The 25,503-nt window shown below is 45.6% G+C and overlaps 1 protein-coding gene across 1 annotated transcript in view; it reads left to right on the top strand.

The window, feature by feature from the left end:
- The first annotated feature begins 771 nt into the window (after positions 1-771).
- Positions 772-25,503, top strand: part of SCARB2 (scavenger receptor class B member 2) — a 71,886-nt gene continuing 47,154 nt past the window's right edge. Inside the window, exons 1-2 of the mRNA XM_038759127.1 lie at positions 772-1,016; positions 22,344-22,501. Of these exons, the coding sequence (XP_038615055.1) occupies positions 900-1,016; positions 22,344-22,501 (275 nt within the window). The 5' untranslated portion in view covers positions 772-899. The remainder of the gene's footprint in view (positions 1,017-22,343; positions 22,502-25,503) is intronic.

Here is a 25,503-nt window from a genome sequence, read left to right as displayed (position 1 = left end):
TGTGCCTATAGCTATAATTCTATTTATTCTGACGGTTTTGACACCTGTCTACCGGTTTTGTTGTGTCGTCCGTCTCCCCCTTCTAGCCTGGGAGCCCGTTTTTGGGGAGGGACCGTCTCTATATGTTGCCAACTTGGACTTCCCGAGCGCTTAGTACAGTGCTCTGCACGCAGTAAGCGCTCACTAAATATGTTGAATGAATGAATGAATGAATGCGGCCCGCCCCCAGACCCGCCCCCAGGCCCGGCCTTGCATTGTTCCCTGCGGGAAACAGAAAGCGGCCTGTCCTGGCCTGTCCCGGGGAGACGTCCCGGCCCCATTCCCAACACCAGGAATAGGAGCAGCAGGAGAAGGAGAGGAGGAGAAGGAGAAGCAGCAGCAGGAATAGGATCAGCCGGAGAAGGAGAGGAGGAGCAGCAGGAGAAGAAGGATCAGCAGGAGAAGGAGCAGCAGGAGCAGCAGGAGAAGGAGAGGAGGAGCAGGAATAGGATCAGCTGGAGAAGGAGAGAAGGAGCAGCAGGAGAAGAAGGATCAGCAGGAGAAGGAGAGGAGGAGCAGGAGCAGCAGGAGAAAGAGGAGAGGAGCAGGAGCAGCGGCAGGAATAGGATCAGCCGAAGGAGAAGAAGACAGGATCAGCAGGAGAAGGAGCAGGAGGAGCAGGAAGAACAGGGAAAGGAGGAGGAGGAGAAGGAGGAGCAGGAAGGAGCAGCAAGGAGGAGAAGGAGAGGAGAGTGAGAGCGGTAAGGAGCAGCAGGAGGAGCAGGAATAGGATCAGCAGGAGGAGGAGGAGGAGGAGGAGGCCGCCCCTAGCCCCCAACTGCCAGGCAGGGCAGGGCAGGGGGGTCTGGTCCTTCCCTGTGTCGGTGCCCCTGGCCCGGCCCGTCCCGTCCCGTCCCGTCATGGGCCGGTGCTGCCTGTACTTGGTGGGGACCCTGGCCTTGCTGCTGCTCGTCACCAGTGTCACCCTGCTGGTGGCCCGGGTCTTCCAGAAAGCCCTGCAGCTCCACATCAGCCAGGTGAGGGGCTGGAGGCTGGGGGGCTGGGGCCTGGAGGGTGGGGGGGGGGGGGGGCTGGAGGATGAAGGGTGGAGGCTGGAGGGTGGGGGGTTGGAGGCTGGAGGCTGGAGGCTGGGAGGCTGGGGACTGGAGGCTGGGGGGCTGGAGGCTGGGGGCTGGAGGTTGGGGGGCTGGGGCCTGGAGGATGGAGGATGGGGGCTGGAGGATGAAGGGTGGAGGCTGGAGGGTGGGAGACTGGGGGCTGGAGGTTGAAGGCTGGAGGCTGGAGGCTGGAAGACTGAGGGCTGGAGGCTGGGGGGCTGGAGGGCTGGAGGATGAAGGCTGGGAGGTGGGGGGCTGGAGGCTGGGGGGACTGGAGGATGGAGGCTGGGAATCTGGGGCCTGGAGGCTGGGAGTCTGGGGGCTGGAGTCTGGGGGCTGGAGGAATGGGAGGGCTGGGGCCTGGAGGCTGGGGGGCTCTAGGATGAAGGCTGGGGGCTGGGAGGTGGGGGGCTGGAGGCCGGGAGACTGAGGGCTGGAGGCTGGGGGCGCTGGAGGCTGGGGGGCTCGAGGATGAAGGCTGGGGGCTGGGGGCTGGAAGCCGGGATACTGAGGGCTGGAGGCTGGGGGGGGCTGGGAGGCTGGGGGCTGGAGGCTGGGGGGCTCTAGGATGAAGGCTGGGGGCTGGGAGGTGGGGGGGCTGGGAGGCTGGGGGCTGGAGGCTGGGGGGCTCTAGGATGAAGGCTGGGGGCTGGGAGGTGGGGGACTGGAGGCTGGAGGCCGGGAGACTGAGGGCTGGACCCTGGGGTGCTGGAGGTGGGAGGCTGGGGGACTGGAGGCTGGGAGACTGAGGGCTGGAGGCTGGGGGCCTGGAGTTTGGAGGCTGGAGCCTGGGGACTGGGAAGACAGGGGCTGGAGCTTGGGGAATTCATTCATTCATTCAATCATATTTATTGAGCACTTACTGTGTGTAGAGCACTGGACTAAGCGCTTGGGAAGTACAAGTTGGCAACATAGAGAGACGGTCCCTACCCGACAACGGGCTTACAGGCTAGAAGCGGGGGGCAGACAACAAAACAAAACATGTGGACAGGTGGAGGCTGGGAGGCTGGAGGCCAGAGGCTTGGGGCCTGGGAGCTCGCTGGAGGGTGGCCACTACACTCCCCCCCCAGCCCAACAGCCAGAGGGAGAAGCCAGGGGCCACCAGCCGGGACTGTGGCCAGCCTGACCAACCTTCTATCCGATCAACATAATAACAATATTTAGGGTATTTGTTAAGCGCTTACTACGTGTGAGGCACTGTACTACGCACTGGAAACTATACTAAGTTCTTAGAACACTCCCTGGCACATAGCAGCGTGGCTCAGTGGAAAGAGCCCGGGCTTGGGAGCCAGAGGTCATGGGTTCAAATGCCAGCTCCGCCACGTGTCTGCTGTGTGACCTTGGGTAAGTCACGGAACTTCTCTAAGCCTCAGTGACCTCATCTGTAAAATGGGGATGAAGACTGTGAGCCCCCCGTGGGACAACCAGATCACTTTGTATTCCCAACAGTGCTTTGCACATAGTAAGCGCTTAATAAATGCCATTGTTATTATTATTATTATTATTATTAACAAATACTAGTGGGTAGAACCCGGTCCTGGAAGTGAGAAGGGCGTGGGTTCTCATCCCGGCTCTGCCACTTGTCTGCTGGGTGACCTTGGGCGAGTCACTTTACGTCTCTGGGCCTCAGTTCCCTCATCTGTAAAATGGGGATTGAGACCGGGAGCCCCACGTGGGACAGGGGCTGTGTACAACCCGATTAGCCTGTATCCGCCCCGGTACTTAATACGTTGCCTGACACATAGTAAGCGCTTAACAAACACCATCATTATTATTATAATAATTGTGATAATTAGTATTGTAGCGTCAAGGGGCTCCAAGACCTTGGGGAGGGGGCTGGGGGCTGCAAAGCCTCCCCCCGCCACGCACACAGATAATAATAATAATAATAATAATGATGGCATTTATTAAGCGCTTGTTATGTGCAAAGTACCATGTCCATGCTTCATGCTGCTGCCCGGATTGTCTTTGTCCAGAAACGCTCTGGGCTTGTTACTCCCCTCCTCAAAAATCTCCAGTGGCTACCAATCAATCTGCGCATCAGGCAGAGACTCCCCACCCCGGGCTTCAAGGCCGTCCATCCATCCCCTGGCCCCCTCCTACCTCCCCTCCCTTCTCTCCTTGTCCAGCCCAGCCCGCACCCTCCGCTCCTCTGCCGCTTATCTCCTCACCGTTAGGCCTCGTTCTCGCCTGTCCCGCCATCGACCCCCGGCCCACGTCCTTCCCCGGGCCTGGAATGCCCCCAATCCCTCTGCCCATCCGCCAAGCTCGCTCTCTTCCTCCCTTCAAGGCCCTACTGAGAGCTCACCTCCTCCAGGAGGCCTTCCCGGACTGAGCCCCCTCCTTCCTCTCCCCATCCTCATCCCCCCCGCCTTACCTCCTTCCCTTCCCCACAGCACCCGTATATATGTATATATGTTTGTACATATTTATTACTCTATTTATTTATTTTACTTGTACCTATCTATTCTATTTATTTTATTTTGTTAGTATGTTTGGTTTTGTTCTCTGTCTCCCCCTTTTAGACTGTGAGCCCACTGTTGGGTAGGGACCGTCTCTATTTGTTGCCAATTTGTACTTCCCAAGCGCTTTGTCCAGTGCTCTGCACACAGTAAGCGCTCAATAAATGCGATTGATGATGATGATGATGATGTGTACAGATTTATTACTCTATTTTACTTGTACATATCCTATTTATTTTATTTTGGTAGTATGTTTGGTTTTGTTCTCCGTCTCCCCCTTCTAGACTGTGAGCCCACTGTTGGGTAGGGACTGTCTCTATATGTTGCCAATTTGTACTTCCCAAGCACTTAGTCCAGTGCTCTGCACACAGTAGGCGCTCAATAAATACGATTGATGATGATGATGATGATGTGTACAGATTTATTACTCTATTTATTTATTTATTTTACTTGCACATATCCTATTTCTTTTATTTTGGTAGTATGTTTGGTTTTGTTCTCCGTCTCCCCCTTCTAGCCTGTGAGCCCACTGTTGGGTAGGGACTGCCTCTCTATGTTGCCAACTTGGACTTCCCAAGCGCTTAGCCAGTGCTCTGCACACAGTAAGCGCTCAATAAATACGATTGATTGATCGATTGCTGGAGTAGATACAAAATAATCAGATCAGACACAGTCCCTGTCCCACACAGGGCTCACAGGCTAAGTATCAAGGTTCAGCTTCCCAAGGCTCCCATGATGGGATTCAATCCCTCGGGTTTTGAATACCTTTGAGTTTTGACCAGCAGACATATCCAAACTCCAGTGCCCACAGTGGAGTCATCATCATCAATCGTATTTATTGAGCGCTTACTATGTGCAGAGCACTGTACTAAGCGCTTGGGAAGTACAAATTGGCAACACATAGAGACAGTCCCTACCCAACAGCGGGCTCACAGTCTAAAAGGGGGAGACAGAGAACAAACATACTAACAAAATAAAATAAATAGAATAGATATGTACAAATAAATTAAATAAATAAATAAATAAATAGAGTCAAAAAATATGTACAGACATATATACATATATACAGGTGCTGTGGGGAAGAGTCCTTACTAACTATCCAAAACGTTGTCTTTCCCAAATTTCATCCCTAATGGACGAGGAGGAAGAGAAGCAGTGTGGCCTAGTCTTTATCCCTGCTGTGTGGCCTTGGATAGTGTTAGGGTAAATAAAAGCTAATTAGGTCGAACACAGTCCATGTCCCACATGCTGCTTATAATCTTTTTCTCTCTGTCCACCTCTTTCCCCTTCTCCCTCTTGCCTTCTCTATTTCTCCCGGTGCTATGATGGGGCACAGCTCGAAAACCAATTCCGCAAAATAACAGCCAGATCTGCTTTTTAATAAAAAAAAAATACTATTCATTTCCCTTTCCCAAATGACCACTGGACAATGATGAAATAATTTTGAGACTCGAAGAAGGAGATCAAGTTTAAGTCCATCACCAGTCCCACTCCATTCTGCTTCTCTCCGACTTGCTCCCTTTGCTCTCCCCCTTCCAGCCCCGCAGCACTTATGGATATAGGTGTAATTTTGTTTACTTATATTGATATCTGTCTTGTGAGCCCGCTGTTGGGTAGGGACCGTCTCTATATGTTGCCGACTTGGACTTCCCAAGCGCTTAGTCCAGTGCTCTGCCCACAGGAAGCGCTCAATAAATACGATTGAATGAATGAATGAATGAATGCAAAGCACTGTTCTAAGCACTGTGGGGATACAAGAGGGAGGGCGTTCCAGGACAGAGGCAGGTTATGGTTGTTCAATCAATCAATCGTATTTATTGAGCGCTTACTGTGTGCAGAGCACTGTACACACACAGACACGCGCACTCATCTGGGAGTGGAGGGTGAAGGTGGATATATGTGCATATTTGTGATTCTATTTATTTTATTATTGGTGTCTATATCTATGATTCTGTTTATTTATATTGATGCTATTGATGCCTCTCTACTTGTTTTGCTGTCTGTCTCCCCCCCCTTCTAGACTGTGGGCCCATTGTTGGTAGGGACCGCCTCTATCTGTTGCCGATTTGGACTTCCCAAGCGCTTAGTCCAGTGCTCTGCACACAGTAAGCGCTCAATAAATACGATTGAATGAATGAATCGGCGCTTAGAACAGTGCTTGGCACATAGTAAGCACTTAACAGATGCCGCCATTATTATCTGTGAGCCTGTTGTTGGGTAGGGACCGTCTCTGTTGCCGACTTGGACATCCCAAGCGCTTAGTCCGGTGCTCTGCACACAGTAAGCGCTCAATAAATACGACTGAATGAATGAATCGGCGCTTAGAACAGTGCTTGGGGCTTAGAACAGTGCTTGGCACATAGTAAGCACTTAACAGATGCCGTCATTATTATCTGTGAGCCTGTTGTTGGGTAGGGACCGTCTCTGTTGCCGACTTGGGACTTCCCCAGCGCTTAGTCCAGTGCTCTGCACACAGTAAGCACTCAATAAATACGATTGAATGAATGACAAGTGCTCAGTCTAGTGCTCTGCACACAGTAAGCGCTCAATAAATACGACTGAATGAATGAATCGGCGCTTAGAACAGTGCTTGGCACATAGTAAGCACTTCACAGATGCCGTCATTCTTATCTGTGAGCCTGTTGTTGGGTAGGGACCGTCTCTGTTGCCGACTTGGACATCCCAAGCGCTTAGTCCAGTGCTCTGCACACAGTAAGCGCTCAATAAATACGATTGAATGAATGAATCGGCGCTTAGAACAGTGCTTGGCACATAGTAAGCACTTAACAGATGCCGTCATTATTATCTGTGAGCCTGTTGTCGGGTAGGGACCGTCTCTGTTGCCGACTTGGGACTTCCCAAGCGCTTAGTCCAGTGCTCCGCACACAGTAAGCGCTCAATAAATACGAGCGAATGAATGAACGAATGAATCTGTGACCTTTGGGCATTTGATATTCGCCCCACCCTCAACCCCACTTATCGACATCTTTTTAAACTCGCTTATTATAAGTTACTTATTCCTGTTAATGTTTGCCTCCCCCTCTAGACGGCAAGCTGGTTGTGGGCAGGGAATGCGCCCCTTCGCCCAGTACTGGACCCTCCCAAGCGCTTAGCACAGTGCCCTGAGCATCACTTCACTTCTCTGTGCCTCAGTGACCTCATCTGTAAAATGGGGATGAAGACTGGGAGCCCCAGGTGGGATAACCTGATCACCTGGTGACCTCCCAGCGCTTAGAACAGTGCTTTGTGCATAGTAAGCGCTTAATAAATGCCATTATTATTATTATTATTATTATAGGCGCCCAATAAATACTGTCGAGTGACTGATTCGCTGGTGGGAGAGGAGGCAGCAAAGTGACTTTTTCCGTAAAGCGCTTGGAAAAAGGAAAGGGAGAAAGTGTCCAAGATTTCCCGTTGGCCTCCACCCCCAGGCCCCTTCCTTCTCTAATAATAATAATGATGGTATTTGTTAAGCGCTTACTATGCGCAAAGCACTGTTCTAAGCGCTGGGGAACCCCAGGTAGCCCCAGTAGCTCCTCATAATTAGAATAATAATGACGGTATTAGGCGCTTACTGTGTGCCAAGCACTGTAATAATAATAATAATAATAACGATGGCGTTTGTTAAGCGCTTACTGTGTGCCACGCACTGTAATAATAATAATAATAACGATGGCGTTTGTTAAGCGCTTACTATGTGCCAAGCACTGTTGTAAGCGCTGGGGGGATACTAGGTGATCAGGTTGGCCCATGGGGGGCTCGCAGTCTTCATCCCCATTTTACAGATGAGGGAACTGAGGCTCAGAGAAGTGAAGTGGCTGGCCCTAGGTCACGCAGCAGATACGTGGCGGGGCCGGGATTCGAACCCGTGACCTCTGACTCCAAAGCCCGGGCTCTTTCCACTGAGCCACGCTACTTTTCGCATGTCTGTCTCCCTCTTCTAGACGGTGAACCCATTGTTGGGTAGGGACCGTCTCTAGATGTTGCCGACTTGGACTTCCCAAGCGCTTAGTACAGTGCTCCGCACGCAGTAAGTGCTCAATAAATACGATTGATTGATTGATTGATTGATTAGTACAGTGCTCTGCACTAAGCTCTGGGGTGGATGCAAGCAAACCAGGTTGGACACAGTCCCTGTCCCATGTGGGGCCTCAGTCCCCATTTTACAGATTCCTTCGATGGTATTTATTGAGCGCTTACTGTGTGGAGAGCACTGTACTAAGCGCTTGGAAAGTACAATTCGGATGAGGTAGTTGAGGCACAGAGAAGTGAAGGGATGTACCCAAGGTCACACACAGCAGCCAAGTGGCAGAGCCGGGATGATCAACTCTGTTATAATACTCTCCCAAGCACTTAGTACACTGCCTCGCACATAGTAAGCACTCAATAATAATAATAATAATAATGATTGCATTTGTTAAGCGCTTACTATGTGCCAAGCACTGTTCTAAACACTGGGGGGATACGAGGTAATTGGATTGTCCCACATAATAATAATAAATAATAATAATAATGTTGGTATTTGGTAAGCACTTACTGTGTGCCAAGCACTGTTCTAAGTACTGGGGGGATACAAGGTAATCAGATTGTCCCTCATAATAATAATAATAATAATAATAATAATAATAATAATAATAATAATAATAATAATGTTGGTATTTGGTAAGCACTTACTATGTGCCAAGCACTGTTCTAAGTACTGGGGGGATACAAGGTAATCAGATTGTCCCTCATAATAATAATAATAATAATAATAATAATAATAATAATAATAATAATAATAATGTTGGTATTTGGTAAGTGCTTACTATGTGCCTAGCACTGTTCTAAACACTGGGGGGCTACAAGGTAATCAGATTGTCCCACATAATAATAATAATAATAATAATAATAATAATAATAATAATAATAATGATGTTGGTATTTGGTAAGCGCTTACTATGTGCCAAGCATTGTTCTAAGCGCTGGGGGGCTAGTAGGTAATCAGATTGTCCCACATAATAATGATAATAATAATAATAATAATAATAATGATAATAATGTTGGTATTTGGTAAGCGCTTATTATGTGCCAAGCACTGTTCTAAGCACTGGGGGGGCTACAAGGTAATCAGATTGTCCCACATAATAATAATAATAATAATAATAATAATAATGTTGGTATTTGGTAAGCGCTTACTATGTGCCAAGCATTGTTCTAAGCGCTGGGGGGCTAGTAGGTAATCAGATTGTCCCACATACTACTACTACTACTACTACTACTACTACTACTAATAATAATAATGTTGGTATTTGGTAAGCGCTTATTATGTGCCAAGCACTGTTCTAAGCACTGGGGGGCTACAAGGTAATCAGATTGTCCCACATAATAATAATAATAATAATAATAATAATAATAATAATAATAATGTTGGTATTTGGTAAGCGCTTACTATGTGCCAAGCATTGTTCTAAGCGCTGGGGGGCTAGTAGGTAATCAGATTGTCCCACATAATAATAATAATAATAATAATAATAATAATAATAATGATAATAATGTTGGTATTTGGTAAGCGCTTATTATGTGCCAAGCACTGTTCTAAGCACTGGGGGGCTACAAGGTAATCAGATTGTCCCACATAATAATAATAATAATAATAATTATTATTATTATTATTATTATTATGTTGGTATTTGGTAAGCGCTTATTATGTGCCAAGCACTGTTCCAAGTGCTGGGGGGATACAAGGTAATCAGATTGTCCCACATAATAATAATAATAATGATAATAATGTTGGTATTTGGTAAGTGCTTACTATGTTCCTAGCACTGTTCTAAGCGCTGGGGGGCTACAAGGTAATCAGATTGTCCCACATAATAATAATAATAATAATGTTGGTATTTAGTATGCACTTACTATGTTCCAGGCACTGTTCTAAGCGCTGGGGGGCTACAAGGTAATCAGATTGTCAATAATAATAATAATAATAATAATAATAATAATAATAATAATAATGTTGGTATTTGGTAAGTGCTTACTATGTGCCAAGCACTGTTCTGAGCACTGGGGGCTACAAGGTAATCAGATTGTCCCACATAATAATAATAATAATAATGTTGGTATTTAGTATTAGTATTTAGTTGGTATTTAGTATTACAGTATTTAGTTGGTATGAGTTTACAGGCTAGAGGGGGAGACGGGCATTAATAGAAATAAATTCGTAATTTGGAAGATATAATTTAAAGATACGTTCAGAAGTGCGGTGCAAGTCCAAGGGAGAGGAAGAAGAGAAAATGAGGGTTTAATCAGAGAAGGCCTCTTGGAGGAGGTGGGATTTGCTTTGACGGTGGCTCAGTGGAAAGAGCCCGGGCTTTGGAGTCCTAGGTCTTGGGTTCAAATCCCGGCTCCGCCAACTGTCAGCTGGGTGACTTTGGGCGAGTCACTTCACTTCTCTGGGCCTCAGTGGCCTCATCTGGAAAATGGGGATGGAAAGCGTGAGCCCTCCCCGTGGGCCAACCCGATCACCTTGTATCTCCCCCAGCGCTGTGAGCGGTGTTTGGCCCATAGTAAGCGCTTAACAAATACTAAAATTATTATTGTTAGAACAGTGCTTTGCACATAGTAAGCGCTTAATAAATGCCATGTATCATTATTGTTGTTCTCTGTGCCTCAGTGGCCTCATCTGGGAAAGGGGGATGAAAAAGTGTGACGGAGGGGGGTGGTAAAAGCAAATGGGGCCGGTCAACTTCTCGTGAGCAGCTTTCAAGCGCTTAGTACAGTGCTCTGCGCACAGGAAGCGCTCAATAAATACGATTGATTGATTGATTGGGGAGAGGTTGGGAGGAGGAGGAGGAGGAGGCATCCACAGCTCCTGAAATAGACGGTGTAGATGGGCTTGGAGGAAAGCCAACCCCTGAGACCTTGGGCCAGTCATTTCCCTTAGTCCAGGACTCTCCCTCATCATCCGCCTCTACTCACCCCTCCCTCTGACTTTTATTAATAATAATAATAATAATAATGATGGTGTTTATTAAGCGCTTACTATGTACAAATCACTGTTTTAAGCGCTGGGCTCCCTCTGACTCTTATTAATAATAATAATAATGATGGCATTTATTAAGTGCTTACAATGTACAAATCACTGTTCTAAGCGCTGGGCTCCCTCTGACTTATTAATAATAATAATAATAATAATAATAATAATGGCGTTTATTGAGCACTTACAATGTACAAATCACTGTTCTAAGCTCTGGGCTCCCTCTGACTCTATTAATAATAATCATAATGATGGCGTTTATTAAGCGCTTACAATGTACAAATCACTGTTCTAAGCACTGGGCTCCCTCTGACTCTTATTAATAATAATAATAATAATAATGATGGTGTTTATTAAGCGCTTACTATGTACAAATCACTGTTCTAAGCGATGGGCTCCCTCTGACTCATTATTATTATTAATAATAATAATAATGATAATGGCATTTATTAAGCGCTTACAATGTACAAATCACTGTTCTAAGCGCTGGGCTCCCTCTGACTCTTATTAATAATAATAATAATAATGGTGTTTATTAAGCGCTTACTATGTACAAATCACTGTTCTAAGCGCTGGGCTCCCTCTGACTCTTATTAATAATAATAATAATAATGATAATGGTGTTTATTAAGCACTTACTATGTACAAATCACTGTTCTAAGCGCTGGGCTCCCACTGACTCTTATTAATAATAATAATAATAATAATAATGACATTTATTCAGCGCTTACAATGTGCAAATCACTGTTCTAAGCGCTGGGCTCCCTCTGACTCTTATTAATAATAATAATAATAATAATGGTGTTTATTAAGCGCTTACTATGTACAAATCACTGTTCTAAGCGCTGGGCTCCCTCTGACTCTCTTATTAATAATAATAATAATAACGATAATGGTGTTTATTAAGCACTTACTATGTACAAATCACTGTTCTAAGCGCTGGGCTCCCTCTGACTCATTAATAATAATAATAATGATGATGATGGCGTTTATTAAGCGCTTACTATGTACAAATCACTGTTCTAAGCGCTGGGCTCCCTCTGACTCTTATTAATAATAATAATAATAATGATGATGGCATTTATTAAGCACTTACAATGTACAAATCACTGTCCTAAGCACTGGGCTCCCTCTGACTCTTATTAATAACAATAATAATAATGATGGCATTTATTAAGCGCTTACAATGTACAAATCACTGTTCTAAGCACTGGGGCGGGGGAATACAAGGTGCTTTGGAGTCAGAGAGCATGGGTTCAAATCCCGACTGCCGCTTGTCAGCTGTGTGACTTTGGGCAAGTCACTTCACTTCTCTGAGCCTCGGTTCCCTCATCTGGAAAATGGGGATGAAAACTGGGAGCCCCCCTGTGGGACAACCTGATCACCTTGTGTCCCCCCAGTGCTTGGAACAGTGCTTTGCACATAGTAAGCACTTAACAAATATTATTATTATTATTATTATTAAGGTGATCAGGTTGTCCCACGGGGGGCTCACAGTCTTCATCCCCATTTTCCAGATGAGGGAACTGAGGCCCAGAGAAGTGAAGTGACTCGCCCAGAGTCACACAGCTGACAATTGGCAGAGCCGGGATTTGAACCCATGACCTCCGACTCCCAAGCCCAGGCTCTTTCCACTGAGTCACGCTGCTTCTCACTTATCTGCAGCCAGTTGTCTGCTGTGTGACCTTGGGCAAGTCACTTCACTTCTCTGGGCCTCAGGTCCCTCATCTGGAAAATGGGGATGAAGACTCTGAGCCCCACATGGGACAACTTGATTACCCTGTATCTACCCCAGTGCTTAAAATAGTGCTTCACACATAGTAAGCGTTTAGCAGATACCGCAATTATTATTATTATTTTGTGATTACAATTATTATTATTATTATTCATTCAGTCAGTCGTATTTATTGAGCGCTTACTGGGTGCAGAGCACTGGACTAAGCGCTTGGGAAGTACAAGTTGGCAACATACAGAGACAGTCCCTACCCAACAGTGGGCTCACAGTCTAGAAGGGGGAGACAGAGAACAAAACAAAACATATTAACCAAATAAAATAAATACGTACAGATAAAATAAATGAATAAATAGAGGAATAAATCCATACCGACATATATTCCCTTTTAGACTGTGAGCCCACTGTTGGGTAGGGACTGTCTCTATATGTTGCCAACTTGGACTTCCCAAGCGCTTAGTCTAGTGCTCTGCACACAGTAAGCGCTCAATAAATACGATTTACCTGTATATATGTTTGTACATATTTATTACTCTATTTATTTATTTATTTATTTTACCTGTACATATCTATTCTATTTATTTTATTTTGTTAGCATGTTTGGTTTTGTTCTCCGTCTCCCCCTTTTAGACTGTGAGCCCACTGTTGGGTAGGGACTGTCTCTAGATGTTGCCAATTTGTACTTCCCAAGCGCTTAGTCCAGTGCTCTGCACCTAGTAAGCGCTCAATAAATACGATTGATGATTGATTGATTGATTGATATATCCAGGTGCTGTGGGGAGGGGAAGGAGGTAAGGCGGGGGGGATGGGGAGGGAGAGGAAGGAGGGGGCTCAGTCTGGGAGTTATTATTATTATTAATAAGAATTAATATTATAATAATAAATAATAATATATAAATAATAATAGTATAATAATAAATAATGAATAATAAATAATATTATTAATAATAATAACCTGTGATTAACCTCAATCAATCAATCAATCAATCGTATTTATTGAGCGCTTACTGTGTGCAGAGCACTGTACTAAGCGCTTGGGAAGTCCAAGTTGGCAACATCTAGAGACGGTCCCTACCCGACAGTGGGCTCCCAGGCTAGAAGGGGGAGACGGACAACAAACATATAAACCAAATAAAATAAAGAGAATCGATATGTGCAAGTAAAATAGAGTAACGCATCAGCGCTTAGTACAGTGCCTGGCACATAGTCAGCACTCAGCAAATGCCATAAAAAATTAAAAATAGCAACCAAAGCCGGTCTGGGCCCTTTCTCAGGCTGCTGAGCGGCTCCTTGGAGCCCGTGACTTTAGGGAAGTAAGCTTTTCCCCGGGCTTTCCTCCTCCGCACTTCCCTCCTCCGCCCGGGCGTGCGGAAAGAGAGACCCGTTGTTTGGAAATATTTATCGAAATCTCTCTCTGGGGCGTCTCTCCCGCTGTTGTTTCCCGTAAATCCTCCCTGACCAAACCCGCCTCTTCCCTGGCAGCAATTCCTCTTTGAAGAGACTGGGCATTCTTGGGGGAGACAGGCATTAATACAGATCATTAATACAGATTTTATTACTCTATTTATTTATTTATTTATTTATTTATCTTGTACATTTCTATCCTATTTATTTTATTTTGTTGGTATGTTTGGTTCTGTTCTCTGTCTCCCCCTTTTAGACTGTGAGCCCGCTGTTGGGTAGGGACTGTCTCTGTGTGATGCCAATTTGTACTTCCCAAGCGCTTAGTACAGTGCTCTGCACATAGTAAGCGCTCAATGAATGCGATTGATTGATTGATTGATTGATCAATAATTTATCACTTCAAGTATGGCCTGGAACGGGGTTGGGAGCGGGGCCGCCAAATCAGAAATGAAGTTATTTGGATTTAAAGAAGATCCATTTGTGTTTATTCCTGAAGACGAATATTACTCTATTTATTTATTTATTTATCTCACTATTACTCTATTTATTTATTTATTTATCTTGTACATTTCTATCCTATTTATTTTATTTTGTTGGTATGTTAGGTTCTGTTCTCTGTCTCCCCCTTTTAGACTGTGAGCCCACTGTTGGGTAGGGACTGTCTCTATGTGTTGCCAGCTTGTACTTCCCAAGCGCTTAGTACAGTGCTCTGCACATAGTAAGCGCTCAATAAATGCAATTGATTGATTGATTGATTGATCAATAATTTATCACTTCAAGTATGGCCTGGAACGGGGTTGGGAGCGGGGCCTCCAAATCAGAAAATGAAGTTATGTGGATTTAAAGAAGATCCATTTGTGTTTATTCCTGAAGACGAATATTACTCTATTTATTTATTTATTTATCTTACTATTACTCTATTTATTTATTTATTTATTTATCTTACTTGTACATTTCTATCCTATTTATTTTATTTTGTTGGTATGTTAGGTTCTGTTCTCTGTCTCCCCCTTTTAGACTGTGAGCCCACTGTTGGGTAGGGACTATCTCTATGTGTTGCCAATTTGTACTTCCCAAGCGCTTAGTACAGTGCTCTGCACATAGTAAGCGCTCAATAAATACGATTGATTGATTGATTGATTGATTATTTCCACCTATTCAGTAAGAAGATATTCGCGCTTTCAGATATTGATTGATGAAAAATAACGACTGGCGAAAGTGCCCATCCTTTGTCCGGGTTACATGGATGGTGAACTTTTCCTTCTCTGTCCTTCTTTCTTCCTCTCTCCTCTCTATATGTTGCCAACTTGTACTTCCCAAGCGCTTAGTACAGTGCTCTGCACACAGTAAGCGCTCAATAAATACAATTGATTGATCATACCTCCTTCCCTTCCTCACAGCACCTGTATATATGTTTGTACATATTTATTACTCTATTTATTTTACTTGTACATATCTATTCTATTTATTTTATTTTGTTAGTATGTTTGGTTTTGTTCTCTGTCTCCCCCTTCTAGACTGTGAGCCCACTGTTGGGTAGGGACTGTCTCTAGATGTTGCCAACTTGTACTTCCCAAGCGCTTAGTACAGTGCCCTGCACACAGTAAGCGCTTAATAAATACGATTGATGATGATGATGATTATCAAATATCCAGGGATCACAGTATTTATTTATTTATTTATTTTATTTGTACAGATCTATTCTATTTATTTTATTTTGTTAGTATGTTTGGTTTTGTTCTCTGTCTCCCCCTTCTAGACTGTGAGCCCGCTGTTGGGTAGGGACCGTCTCTCTATGTTGCCAACTTGTGCTTCCCAAGCGCTTAGTACAGTGCCCTGCACACAGTAAGCGCTCAATAAATACGATTGATGATGATGATGATGATGATTATCAAATATCCAGGGATCACAGATGACGCAGAAGGGAGAGCGAGCCAGGGAGAAGGGGACTCAATCATGGAAGGCCTCTCGGAGGAAGCGTGACCTTAATAATCACTCGGTGGTATTTTCTGAGTACTTACTATTCATTTAGTGCGCTTAGTACAGTGCTCTGCACACAGTAAGCGCTCGATAAATACGATTGATTGATTTAGTCATTCAGTCGTATTTATCGAGCGCTTACTGTGTGTAGAGCGCTGTCTTAAGTGCTTGGGAAAGTGCAATTCAGCAACAAATACCGTGTGTAGAGCACTGTACTGAGCGCTTGGGAGAGTTTAATACAACAGAATCAGCAGACACGTTTGCTGATAATAACGAGCTTCGAAGGCGAAGGCGGTCAGACGCGATTCCTCCCAGCGAAGCGGATGGGAGCCGTATGAACCAGTGAAATCCCACCGAGAGCGGATCGGGAATGCTGGGCGAATCCAGGGCCCGGACACAGCCGGGGAGGATGGGGGCCGGGAAGCGGACACTGGGAGATGGCCGTTACCATGGTTGCGGTCAGTCTGTGCAGTCAAAATGAGGCTTCCCTCTCCAAGAAGATGAAAGGCCCCGGGGATGTGGGAATCCCATCTGTTTTCCCGCATCCTCCGATGCCGTGGCCCGCTTCTGGCCGGGATGGCGTCGAGTTGGGAGCTTTCCCGGGAGATTTGGGAGGTGAATCTGGGAAGACTGGGATGCGTGGACTGTGAATCTCAGGGTGCGGCCTGGCTGGGAAGGCTCCGGGAATCTAGAGAAGCGGCCTTAGGAGTCAGAGGTCGTGGGTTCTAATCCCGGCTCCGCCACTTGTCAGCTGGGTGACTTTGGGCAAGTCATTTCTCTGGGCCTCAGTAACCTCATCTGGAAAATGGGGATTAAAGACTGTGAGCCCCACGTGGGACAACCTGATCACCTTGTATTTCCCTCAGCGCTTAGAACAGCGCTTGACACATAGTAAGCGCTTAACAAATACCATCATCATCAACAAATACCATTATTATTATTATGAAGCAGCGTGGCTCAGTGGAAAGAGCCCGGGCTTTGGAGTCAGAGGTCATGGGTTCAAATCCCGACTCCCCACTTGTCAGTTGTGTGACTTTGGGCAAGTCACTTCACTTCTCTGGGCCTCAGTGACCTCATCTGTTAAATGGGGATTAAGACTGTGAGCCCCACGTGGGACCACCTGATCACCTTGTATCTTTCCCAGCGCTTAGAACAGTGCTTTGCACATAGTAAGCGCTTAACAAATGCCGTCATTATTATTGTTATTCTCTGGGCCTCAGTTACCTCTTCTGTAAAATGGGGATTAAGATTGTGAGCCCCCCGTGGGACAACCTGATCACTTTGTAACCTCCCCAGCGCTTAGAACAGTGCTGTGAACATAGTAAGCGCTTAATAAATGCCATTATCATTATTATTATTATTATTATTCCCGTGCACAGTGAGCTCCCTGCAGTGTGGAGCACCCTCAATCTGGGGTGGTGGTGGGGGGCAGGGAGGCCTGAATAGTACTGGACTCCATCACTTATCTGCTCTGTGGCCTTGGGCAAGTCACTTCACTTCTCTGGGCCTCAGTTCTCTCATCTGTAAAATGGGGATTGAGACTGTGAGCCCCACATGGAAAAGGGACCGTGTCCAACCTGATTTTCTCATCTCCACCCCAGCGCTTAGTGCAGTGCCTGGCACATAGTAAGGGCTTAACAAATGCCATAATTATTATTAATCAGTAGCAATCTTTCATTATTATTAATGAACAAATATCAGTATAATCCTTAATTATTATTAATAACACATCAGTATTGACCATTATTAATAATAACAATAATAACGATGGCATTTATTAAGCTCTTACTATGTGCAAAGCACTGTTCTAAGCGCTGGGGAGGTTACATGGTGATCAGGTTGTCCCACGGGGGGCTCACAGCCTTAACCCCCATTTTACAGATGAGGGAACCGAGGCCCAGAGAAGTGAAGTGACTTGCCCAAAGTCACACAGCGGGTAATTGGCAGAGCCGGGATTTGAACCCTTGACCTCTGACTCCAAAGCCCGGGCTCTTTCCACTGAGCCGCACTGCTTCTCTGATGAGGGTCGATGATGATTAATGTCATTGGTTAATATTAATTAACAATCAATCAGTACCAGTCATTCATTAAGAATTCAAAATTACTTAATGATTGATGCTAACTAATAATGATTATGGTATTTGTTAAGTGCTTAGTATTACAGAGCTATTGGAAGCAGGGCCGGTATTGACACCCGTCTACATGTTTTGTTTTGTTGTCTGTCTCCCCCCTTCTAGACTGTGAGCCCACTGTTGGGTAGGGACCATCTCTATATGTTGCCGACTTGTACTTCCCAAGCGCTCAGTACAGTGCTCTGCACACAGTAAGTGATCAATAAATACGATTGAATGAATGAATGAATGAATGTCCGCGGTAATATTATTATTGATATTATTCACAACAATAATCAATAATATTAATAACGCTCTCACCTCAGGCATCAGCACGCCCCGTGGTCATTCTCCAGATATTATTGATTATTATTAATAATAATAACAATGATAAGAAGAAGTGCGGTATTTGTTGAGTGCTTACTATGTGCCAAGTACGTGACACCGGTCCACATGTTTTGTTTTGTTCTCTGTCTCCCCCTCCTAGACTGTGAGCCCACTGTTGGGTAGGGACCGTCTCTATATGTTGCCAACTTGGACTTCCCAAGCGCTCAGTACAGTGCTCTGCACACAGTAAGCGCTCAATAAATATGATTGAATGAATGAATGAATGTCCGCGGTAATATTATTATTGAGATTATTCACAACAATAATCAATAATATTAGTAACGCTCTCACCTCAGGAATCAGCACCCCCCCATGGTCATTCTCCAGATACTATTGATTATTATTAATAATAATAACAATAAGAAGAAGAAGTGCGGCATTTGTTGAGTGCTTACTATGTGCCAAGTATGTGACACCTGTCCACATGTTTTGTTTTGTCATCTGCCTCCCACTCCTAGACAGTGAGCCCGTTGTTGGGTTGGTCTCTATATGTTGCCAACTTGGACTTCCCAAGCGCTCAGTACAGTGCTCTGCACACAGTAAGCGCTCAATAAATATGATTGAATGCATGAATGTCCATGGTAATATTATTATTGGTATTATTCACAACAATAATCAATAATATTAATTACGCTCTCACCTCAGGAATCAGCACCCCCGTAGTCATTCTCCAGATATTATTGATTATTATTAATAATAACAACAATAATAAGTGCGGTATTTGTTGAGTGCTTACTATGTGCCAAGTACGTGACACCTGTCCACATGTTCTGTTTTGTCGTCTGTCTCCCCCTTCTAGACTGGGAGCCCGTCGTTGGGTAGGGACTGTCTCTATATGTTGCCAACTTGGACTTCCCAAGCGCTCAGTACACTGCTCTGCACACAGTAAGTGCTCAGGAAATACGATTGAATGAATGAATGTCCGTGGTAATATTATTATTGATATTATTCACAGCAATAATATTAATAACACTCTCACCTCAGGAATCAGCACTCCCCGTGGTCCTTCTCCAGATATTACAAAACCAAACATACTAACAAAATAAAATAGAATAGATATGTACAAGTAAAATAAATAGAGTAATAAATATGTACAAACATATATACATTATTATTTTAGACTGTGAGCCCACTGTTGGGTAGGGACTGTCTCTATATGTTGCCAATTTGTACTTCCCAAGCGCTTAGTACAGTGCTCTGCACATAGTAAGCGCTCAATAAATACGATTGATGATGATATTACTGATTATTAATAATAATAATAATAACAATAAGAAGAAGGAGTGCGGTATTTGTTGAGTGCTTACTATGTGACCTCGGGCAAGTCACTTAACTTCTCGGAGCCTCAGTTCCCTCATCTGTAAAATGGGGATGAAGCCTGTGAGCCCCATGCCGGACAACCTGATCACCTTGTATCCCCCCCAGCGCTTAGAACAGTGCTTTGCACATAGTAAGCGCTTAACAAATGCCATCATCATCATCATCATGTGCCAAGTACGTGACACCCGTCCACATGTTTTGTTTTGTCATCTGCCACCCCCTCCTAGACAGTGAGCCCGTCGTTGGGTAGGGACCGTCTCTCTATGTTGCCAACTTGAACTTCCCAAGCGCTTAGTCCAGTGCTCTGCACGCAGTAAGCGCTCAATAAATACGATTGATTGATTGATTGATGAAATTGTACTTCCCAAGCGCTTAGTCCGGTGCTCTGCACGCAGTAAGCGCTCAATAAATACGATTGATGATTGATTGATTGATTGAATTGGACTTCCCGAGCGCCTAGTCCGGTGCTCTGCACGCAGTAAGCGCTCAATCATCATCATCATCAGTCGTATTTATTGAGCGCTTACTGTGTGCAGAGCACTGGACTAAGCGCTTGGGAAGTACAAATTGGCAACATATAGAGACAGTCCCTACCCAACAGTGGGCTCACAGTCTAACAGGGGGAGACATTATCATTATCATTATTATTATTATTATTATTAAGTGGCAGAGGCGGAATTAGAACCCATGACCTCTGACTCCCAAGCCCGGGCTCTTTCCACTAAACCACGCCGCTAATCAGGTTGGACACAGTCCCTGTTCCACAGGGGGCTCACAGTCTTAATCCCCATCCTACAGATGAGGGAACCGAGGCACAGAGAAGTGAAGTGACTTGCCTAAGGTTACGGAGTAGACAAGTGGCAGGGTCAGGATTAGAACCCAGGTCCTGACTCGCAGGAAGCAGCATTGCCTAGTGGCTAGAGCCCAGGCCCGGGAGTCGGGGGACCTGGGTTCTAATCCTAGTTCCCCCACGTGTCTGCTGGGTGACCTTGGACAAGTCGCTTAAATCATCATCATCATCATCAGTCGTATTTATTGAGCGCTTACTGTGTGCAGAGCACTGTACTAAGCGCTTGGGAAGTCCAAGTTGGCAACATATAGAGACAGTCCCTACCCAGCAGTGGGCTCACAGTCTAAAAGGGGGAGACAGAGAACAAAACCAAACATACTAACAAGATAAAATAAATAGAAGAGATATGTACAAGTACAATAAATAAATAAATAAATAAATACTTAGTAGGGACTGTCTCTATGTGTTGCCAATTTGTACTTCCCAAGCGCTTAGTACAGTGCTCTGCACATAGTAAGCGCTCAATAAATACGATTGATGATGATGATGAAATTGCGTAATAAATCTGTACAAACATATATACATATATACAGGTGCTGTGGGGAAGGGAAGGAGGTGAGAAGGGGGGGATCATCATCATCATCATCATCATCAATTGTCTTTATTGAGCGCTTACTATGTGCAGAGCACTGTACTAAGCGCTTGGGAAGTACAAATTGGCAACATACAGAGACAGTCCCTACCCAGCAGTGGGCTCACAGTCTAAAAGGGGGAGACAGAGAACAAAACCAAACAGACTAACAAGATAAAATAAATAGACTAGATATGTACAAGTAAAATAAATAAATAAATAAATATTTAGTAGGGACTGTCTCTATGTGTTGCCAATTTGTACTTCCCAAGCGCTTAGTACAGTGCTCTGCACATAGTGAGCGCTCAATAAATCCGATTGATGATGATGATGAAATAGAGTAATAAATATGTACAAACATATATACATATATACAGGTGCTGTGGGGAAGGGAAGGAGGTAAGAAGGGGGGGATCATCATCATCATCAATCGTCTTTGTTGAGCACTTACTATGTGCAGAGCACTGTACTAAGCGCTTGGGAAGTACAAATTGGCAACATACAGAGACAGTCCCTACCCAGCAGCGGGCTCACAGTCTAAAAGGGGGAGACAGAGAACAAAACCAAACAGACTAACAAGATAAAATAAATAGAATAGATATGTACAAGCAAAATAAATAAATAAATAAATATTTAGTAGGGACTGTCTCTATGTGTTGCCAATTTGTACTTCCCAAGCGCTTAGTACAGTGCTCTGCACATAGTAAGCGCTCAATAAATACGATTGATGATGATGATGAAATAGAGTAATAAGTATGTACAAACATATATACATATATACAGGTGCTGTGGGGAAGGGAAGGAGGTAAGAAGGGGGGGATCATCATCATCATCAATCGTCTATATTGAGCGCTTACTATGTGCAGAGCACTGTACTCAGCGCTTGGGAAGTACAAATTGGCAACATATAGAGACGGTCCCTACCCAATAGCGGGCTCACAGTCTGACAGGGATGGAGAGGGGGATCACCTTGTAACCTCCCCAGCGCTTAGAACAGTGCTTTGCACATAGTAAGCGCTTAATAAATGCCATCATTATTATTATTATTATTATTATTATTAAATACGATTGAATAAATACTAGAAGCAGCGTGGCCCGGTGGAAAGAGCACGGGCTTAACGAATGCCGCGTTAATAATAACGTATTAGTTTTACCGTCGAGCGGCGTGGACGGCGTCATCCCGTGAGACGGGGAGCCCGGCCCAACACGTGTGCGGCCCCCCGCCCGGGCGTGATGGACTTCTAGACCGTGAGCCCGCCGTTGGGTAGGGACCGTCTCTCTACGTTGCCGACTTGGACTTCCCAAGCGCTTAGTACAGTGCTCTGCGCGCAGAGAGCGCTCAATAAATACGATTGAATGGACGGATGGACTTCGTAGACGTGACCCTCTTTGCCCCCCCGCCTTCTCGCCGTAGGATATCGTGCTGAAGAACGGAACCGAAGCTTTCGAGTCCTGGGAGAATCCCCCCTCGCCGGTGTTCATGCAGTTCTACTTCTTCAACGTGACCAACCCGAGTGAGGCCCTCCGCGGGGAGACCCCCGAGGTGGAGGAGGTGGGACCCTACACCTACAGGTACGGAATAATAATCAATCAATCAATCAATCAATCAATCGTATTTATGGAGCACTTCCTGTGTGGACTAAGCGCTTGGGAAGTCCAAGTTGGCAACATATCGAGACGGTCCCTACCCAACAGCGGGCTCACAGTCTAAAATAATAATGTGTATATGTTTGTACATATTTATTACTCTATTTATTTTACTTGTGCATATCTATTCTATTTTATTTTGTTAGTATGTTTGGTTTTGTTTGGTTTAGACCTCAGGAGGCCTTCCCAGACTGAACCCCTTCCTTCCTTTCCCCCTCGTCCCCCTCTCCTTCCCCCCATCTTACCTCCTTCCCTTCCCCACAGCACCTGTATGTATGTATATATGGTTGTACATATTTATTACTCATTTATTTATTTATTTTACTTGTACATTTCTATCCTATTTATTTTATTTTGTTGGTATGTTTGGTTCTGTTCTCTGTCTCCCCCTTTTAGACTGTGAGCCCACTGTTGGGTAGCGACTGTCTCTATGTGTTGCCAATTTGTACTTCCCAAGCGCTTAGTACAGTGCTCTGCACATAGTAAGCGCTCAATAAATACGATTGATTGATTGATTTTGTTCTCCGTCTCCCCCTTTTAGACTGTGAGCCCACTGTTGGGTAGGGACCGTCTCTAGATGTTGCCAACTTGGACTTCCCAAGCACTTAGTCCAGTGCTCTGCACACAGGAAGCGCTCAATAAATACGATTGATGATGATGATGAAAATAATAAGAATAATCATTATGGCACCGGTCAAGCGCTCATTCCGCGCCAGGCACTCTACTAAGCGCTGGGGTGGAGACGAGAAAACCGGGCTGGACACGGTCCCGGTCCCGCGGGGGACTCACGGCCTTCAAGCAGCGTGGCTCAGTGGAAGGAGCCCGGGCTTTGGAGTCAGAGGTCGTGGGTTCCAATCCTGGCTCCGCCAACTGTCAGCTGTGTGACCTTGGGCAAGCCACTTAACTTCTCTGGGCCTCAGTTCCCTCATCTGGAAAATGGGGATGAAGACTGGGAGCCCCCCGTGGGACAACCTGATCACCTTGTATTCCCCCCAGCGCTTGGAACAGTGCTTAGCACATAGTAAGTGCTTAATAAATGTCGTCATCATTATTATTATTATCCTAAGCGCTGGGGTAAACAATATAGAGCCCGGGCTGGGGAGCCAGAAGTCGTGGGTTCTAATCCTGACTCCACCACTTGTCAGCTGTGTGACCTTGGGCAAGCCACTTAACTTCTCCGGACCTCAGTTCCCTCATCTGTAAAATGGGGATGAAGACTGTGAGCCCCATGTGGGACAACCTGATCACCTTGTATCTACCCCAGCGCTTAGAACAGTGCATCCACATAGTAAGCGCTTAACAAGTACCAATGCTATTAGGGGCTATGGGGGAGACAGACATTAATATAAATAAATTGTGGTCATGTACATAAGTGATGGTGGTATTTGTTAAGCGCTTAGTGGGTGCCAAACACTGTCCTAAGCACTGGGGGAATACAAGGTAATCAGGTTGTCCCACGTGGGGCTCACAGTCTTCATCCCCATTTTACAGATGAGGGAACTGAGGCCCAGAGAAGTGAAGTGACTTGCCCAAAGTCACACAGCCGACAGGTGGGGGAGGTGGGATTAGAACCCATGACCTCTGACTCCCAAGCCCGGGCTCTTTCCACTGAGCCACGCTGCTTCAAAAATCCTCAGAAATCTCCAGTGGCTACCAATCAATCTGCACATCAGGCAGAAACTCCTCCCCCTGGGCTTCCAGGCTGTCCATCCATCCATCCCCTGGCCCCCTCCTACCTCCCCTCCCTTCTCTCCTTGTCCATCCCAGCCCGCACCCTCCGCTCCTGCGCCGCTAATCTCCTCCCCGTACCTCGTTCTCGCCTGTCCCGCCATCGACCCCCGGCCCACGTCCTCCCCTGGGCCCGGAATGGCCTCCCTCTGCCCATCCGCCAAGCTGGCTCTCTTCCTCCCTTCAAGGCCCTACTGAGAGCTCACCTCCTCCGGGAGGCCTTCCCACACTGAGCCCCTTCCTTCCTCTCCCCCTCGCCCCCCTCTCCATCCCCCCCATCTTACCTCCTTCCCTTCCCCATAGCACCTGTATATATGTATATATGTTTGTACGTATTTATTACTCTATTTATTCATTTCTTTTACTTGTGCATATCTATTTTATGTATTTTATTTTGTTAGTATGTTTGGTTTTGTTCTCTGTCTCCCCCTTTTAGACTGTGAGCCCGCTGTTGGGTAGGGACCATCTCTACATGTTGCCAACTTGTACTTCCCAAGCGCTTAGTACAGTGCTCTGCACGCAGTAAGCGCTCAATAAATACGACTGATGATGATGATGATGATGATGCTTCTCGCGGGGGGATTGAGGAAGGGGTGAATATCAAGAGCTTCAATCAATCAGTCAATCAATCGTATTTATTGAGCACTTACTGTGTGCAGAGCACTGGACTAAGCACTTGGGAAGTCCAAGTTGGCAACATCTAGAGACGGTCCCTACCCAGCAGTGGGCTCACAGTCTAGAAAGGGTAAAGATCCAAGTGCGAGGATGACGCAGAAGGGAGAGGGAGTTGGGAAAAAGAGGGCTGAATCCGTGAAGGTCTCTTGGAAGACATGTGAGCTTAATGGGAGAGCGGCATGGCCTAGTGGCAAGAACCCGGGCTTGGGAGCCGGAGGCCATGGGTTCAAATCCCGGCTCCGCCACTTGTCTGCTGTGTGACCTCGGGCAAGTCACTTAACTTCTCTGGGCCTCAGTGATGTCAGCGGTTGTCAGCGTTCAAATGGGAGAAATGTGGCCCTCGCTGGCCTGTTCCGAGGAGATATCTTCCCAACAACGGGCTCATTGTTCTAAGAGCTCTAAGGGCTCACTGTTCTAAGCGTATATATGTATATATGTTTGTACATATTTATTACTCTATTTTACTTGTACATATTTACTATTCTGTTTATTTTATCTTGTTAATATGTTTTGTTTTGTTGTCT

The sequence above is a fragment of the Tachyglossus aculeatus genome, chromosome 17, assembly GCF_015852505.1.
Source record: "Tachyglossus aculeatus isolate mTacAcu1 chromosome 17, mTacAcu1.pri, whole genome shotgun sequence".
Taxonomy (NCBI): domain Eukaryota; kingdom Metazoa; phylum Chordata; class Mammalia; order Monotremata; family Tachyglossidae; genus Tachyglossus; species Tachyglossus aculeatus.
The sequence above is the reverse complement of the archived record's forward strand: the minus strand, read 5'-3'. Positions and strand labels throughout refer to the sequence as shown.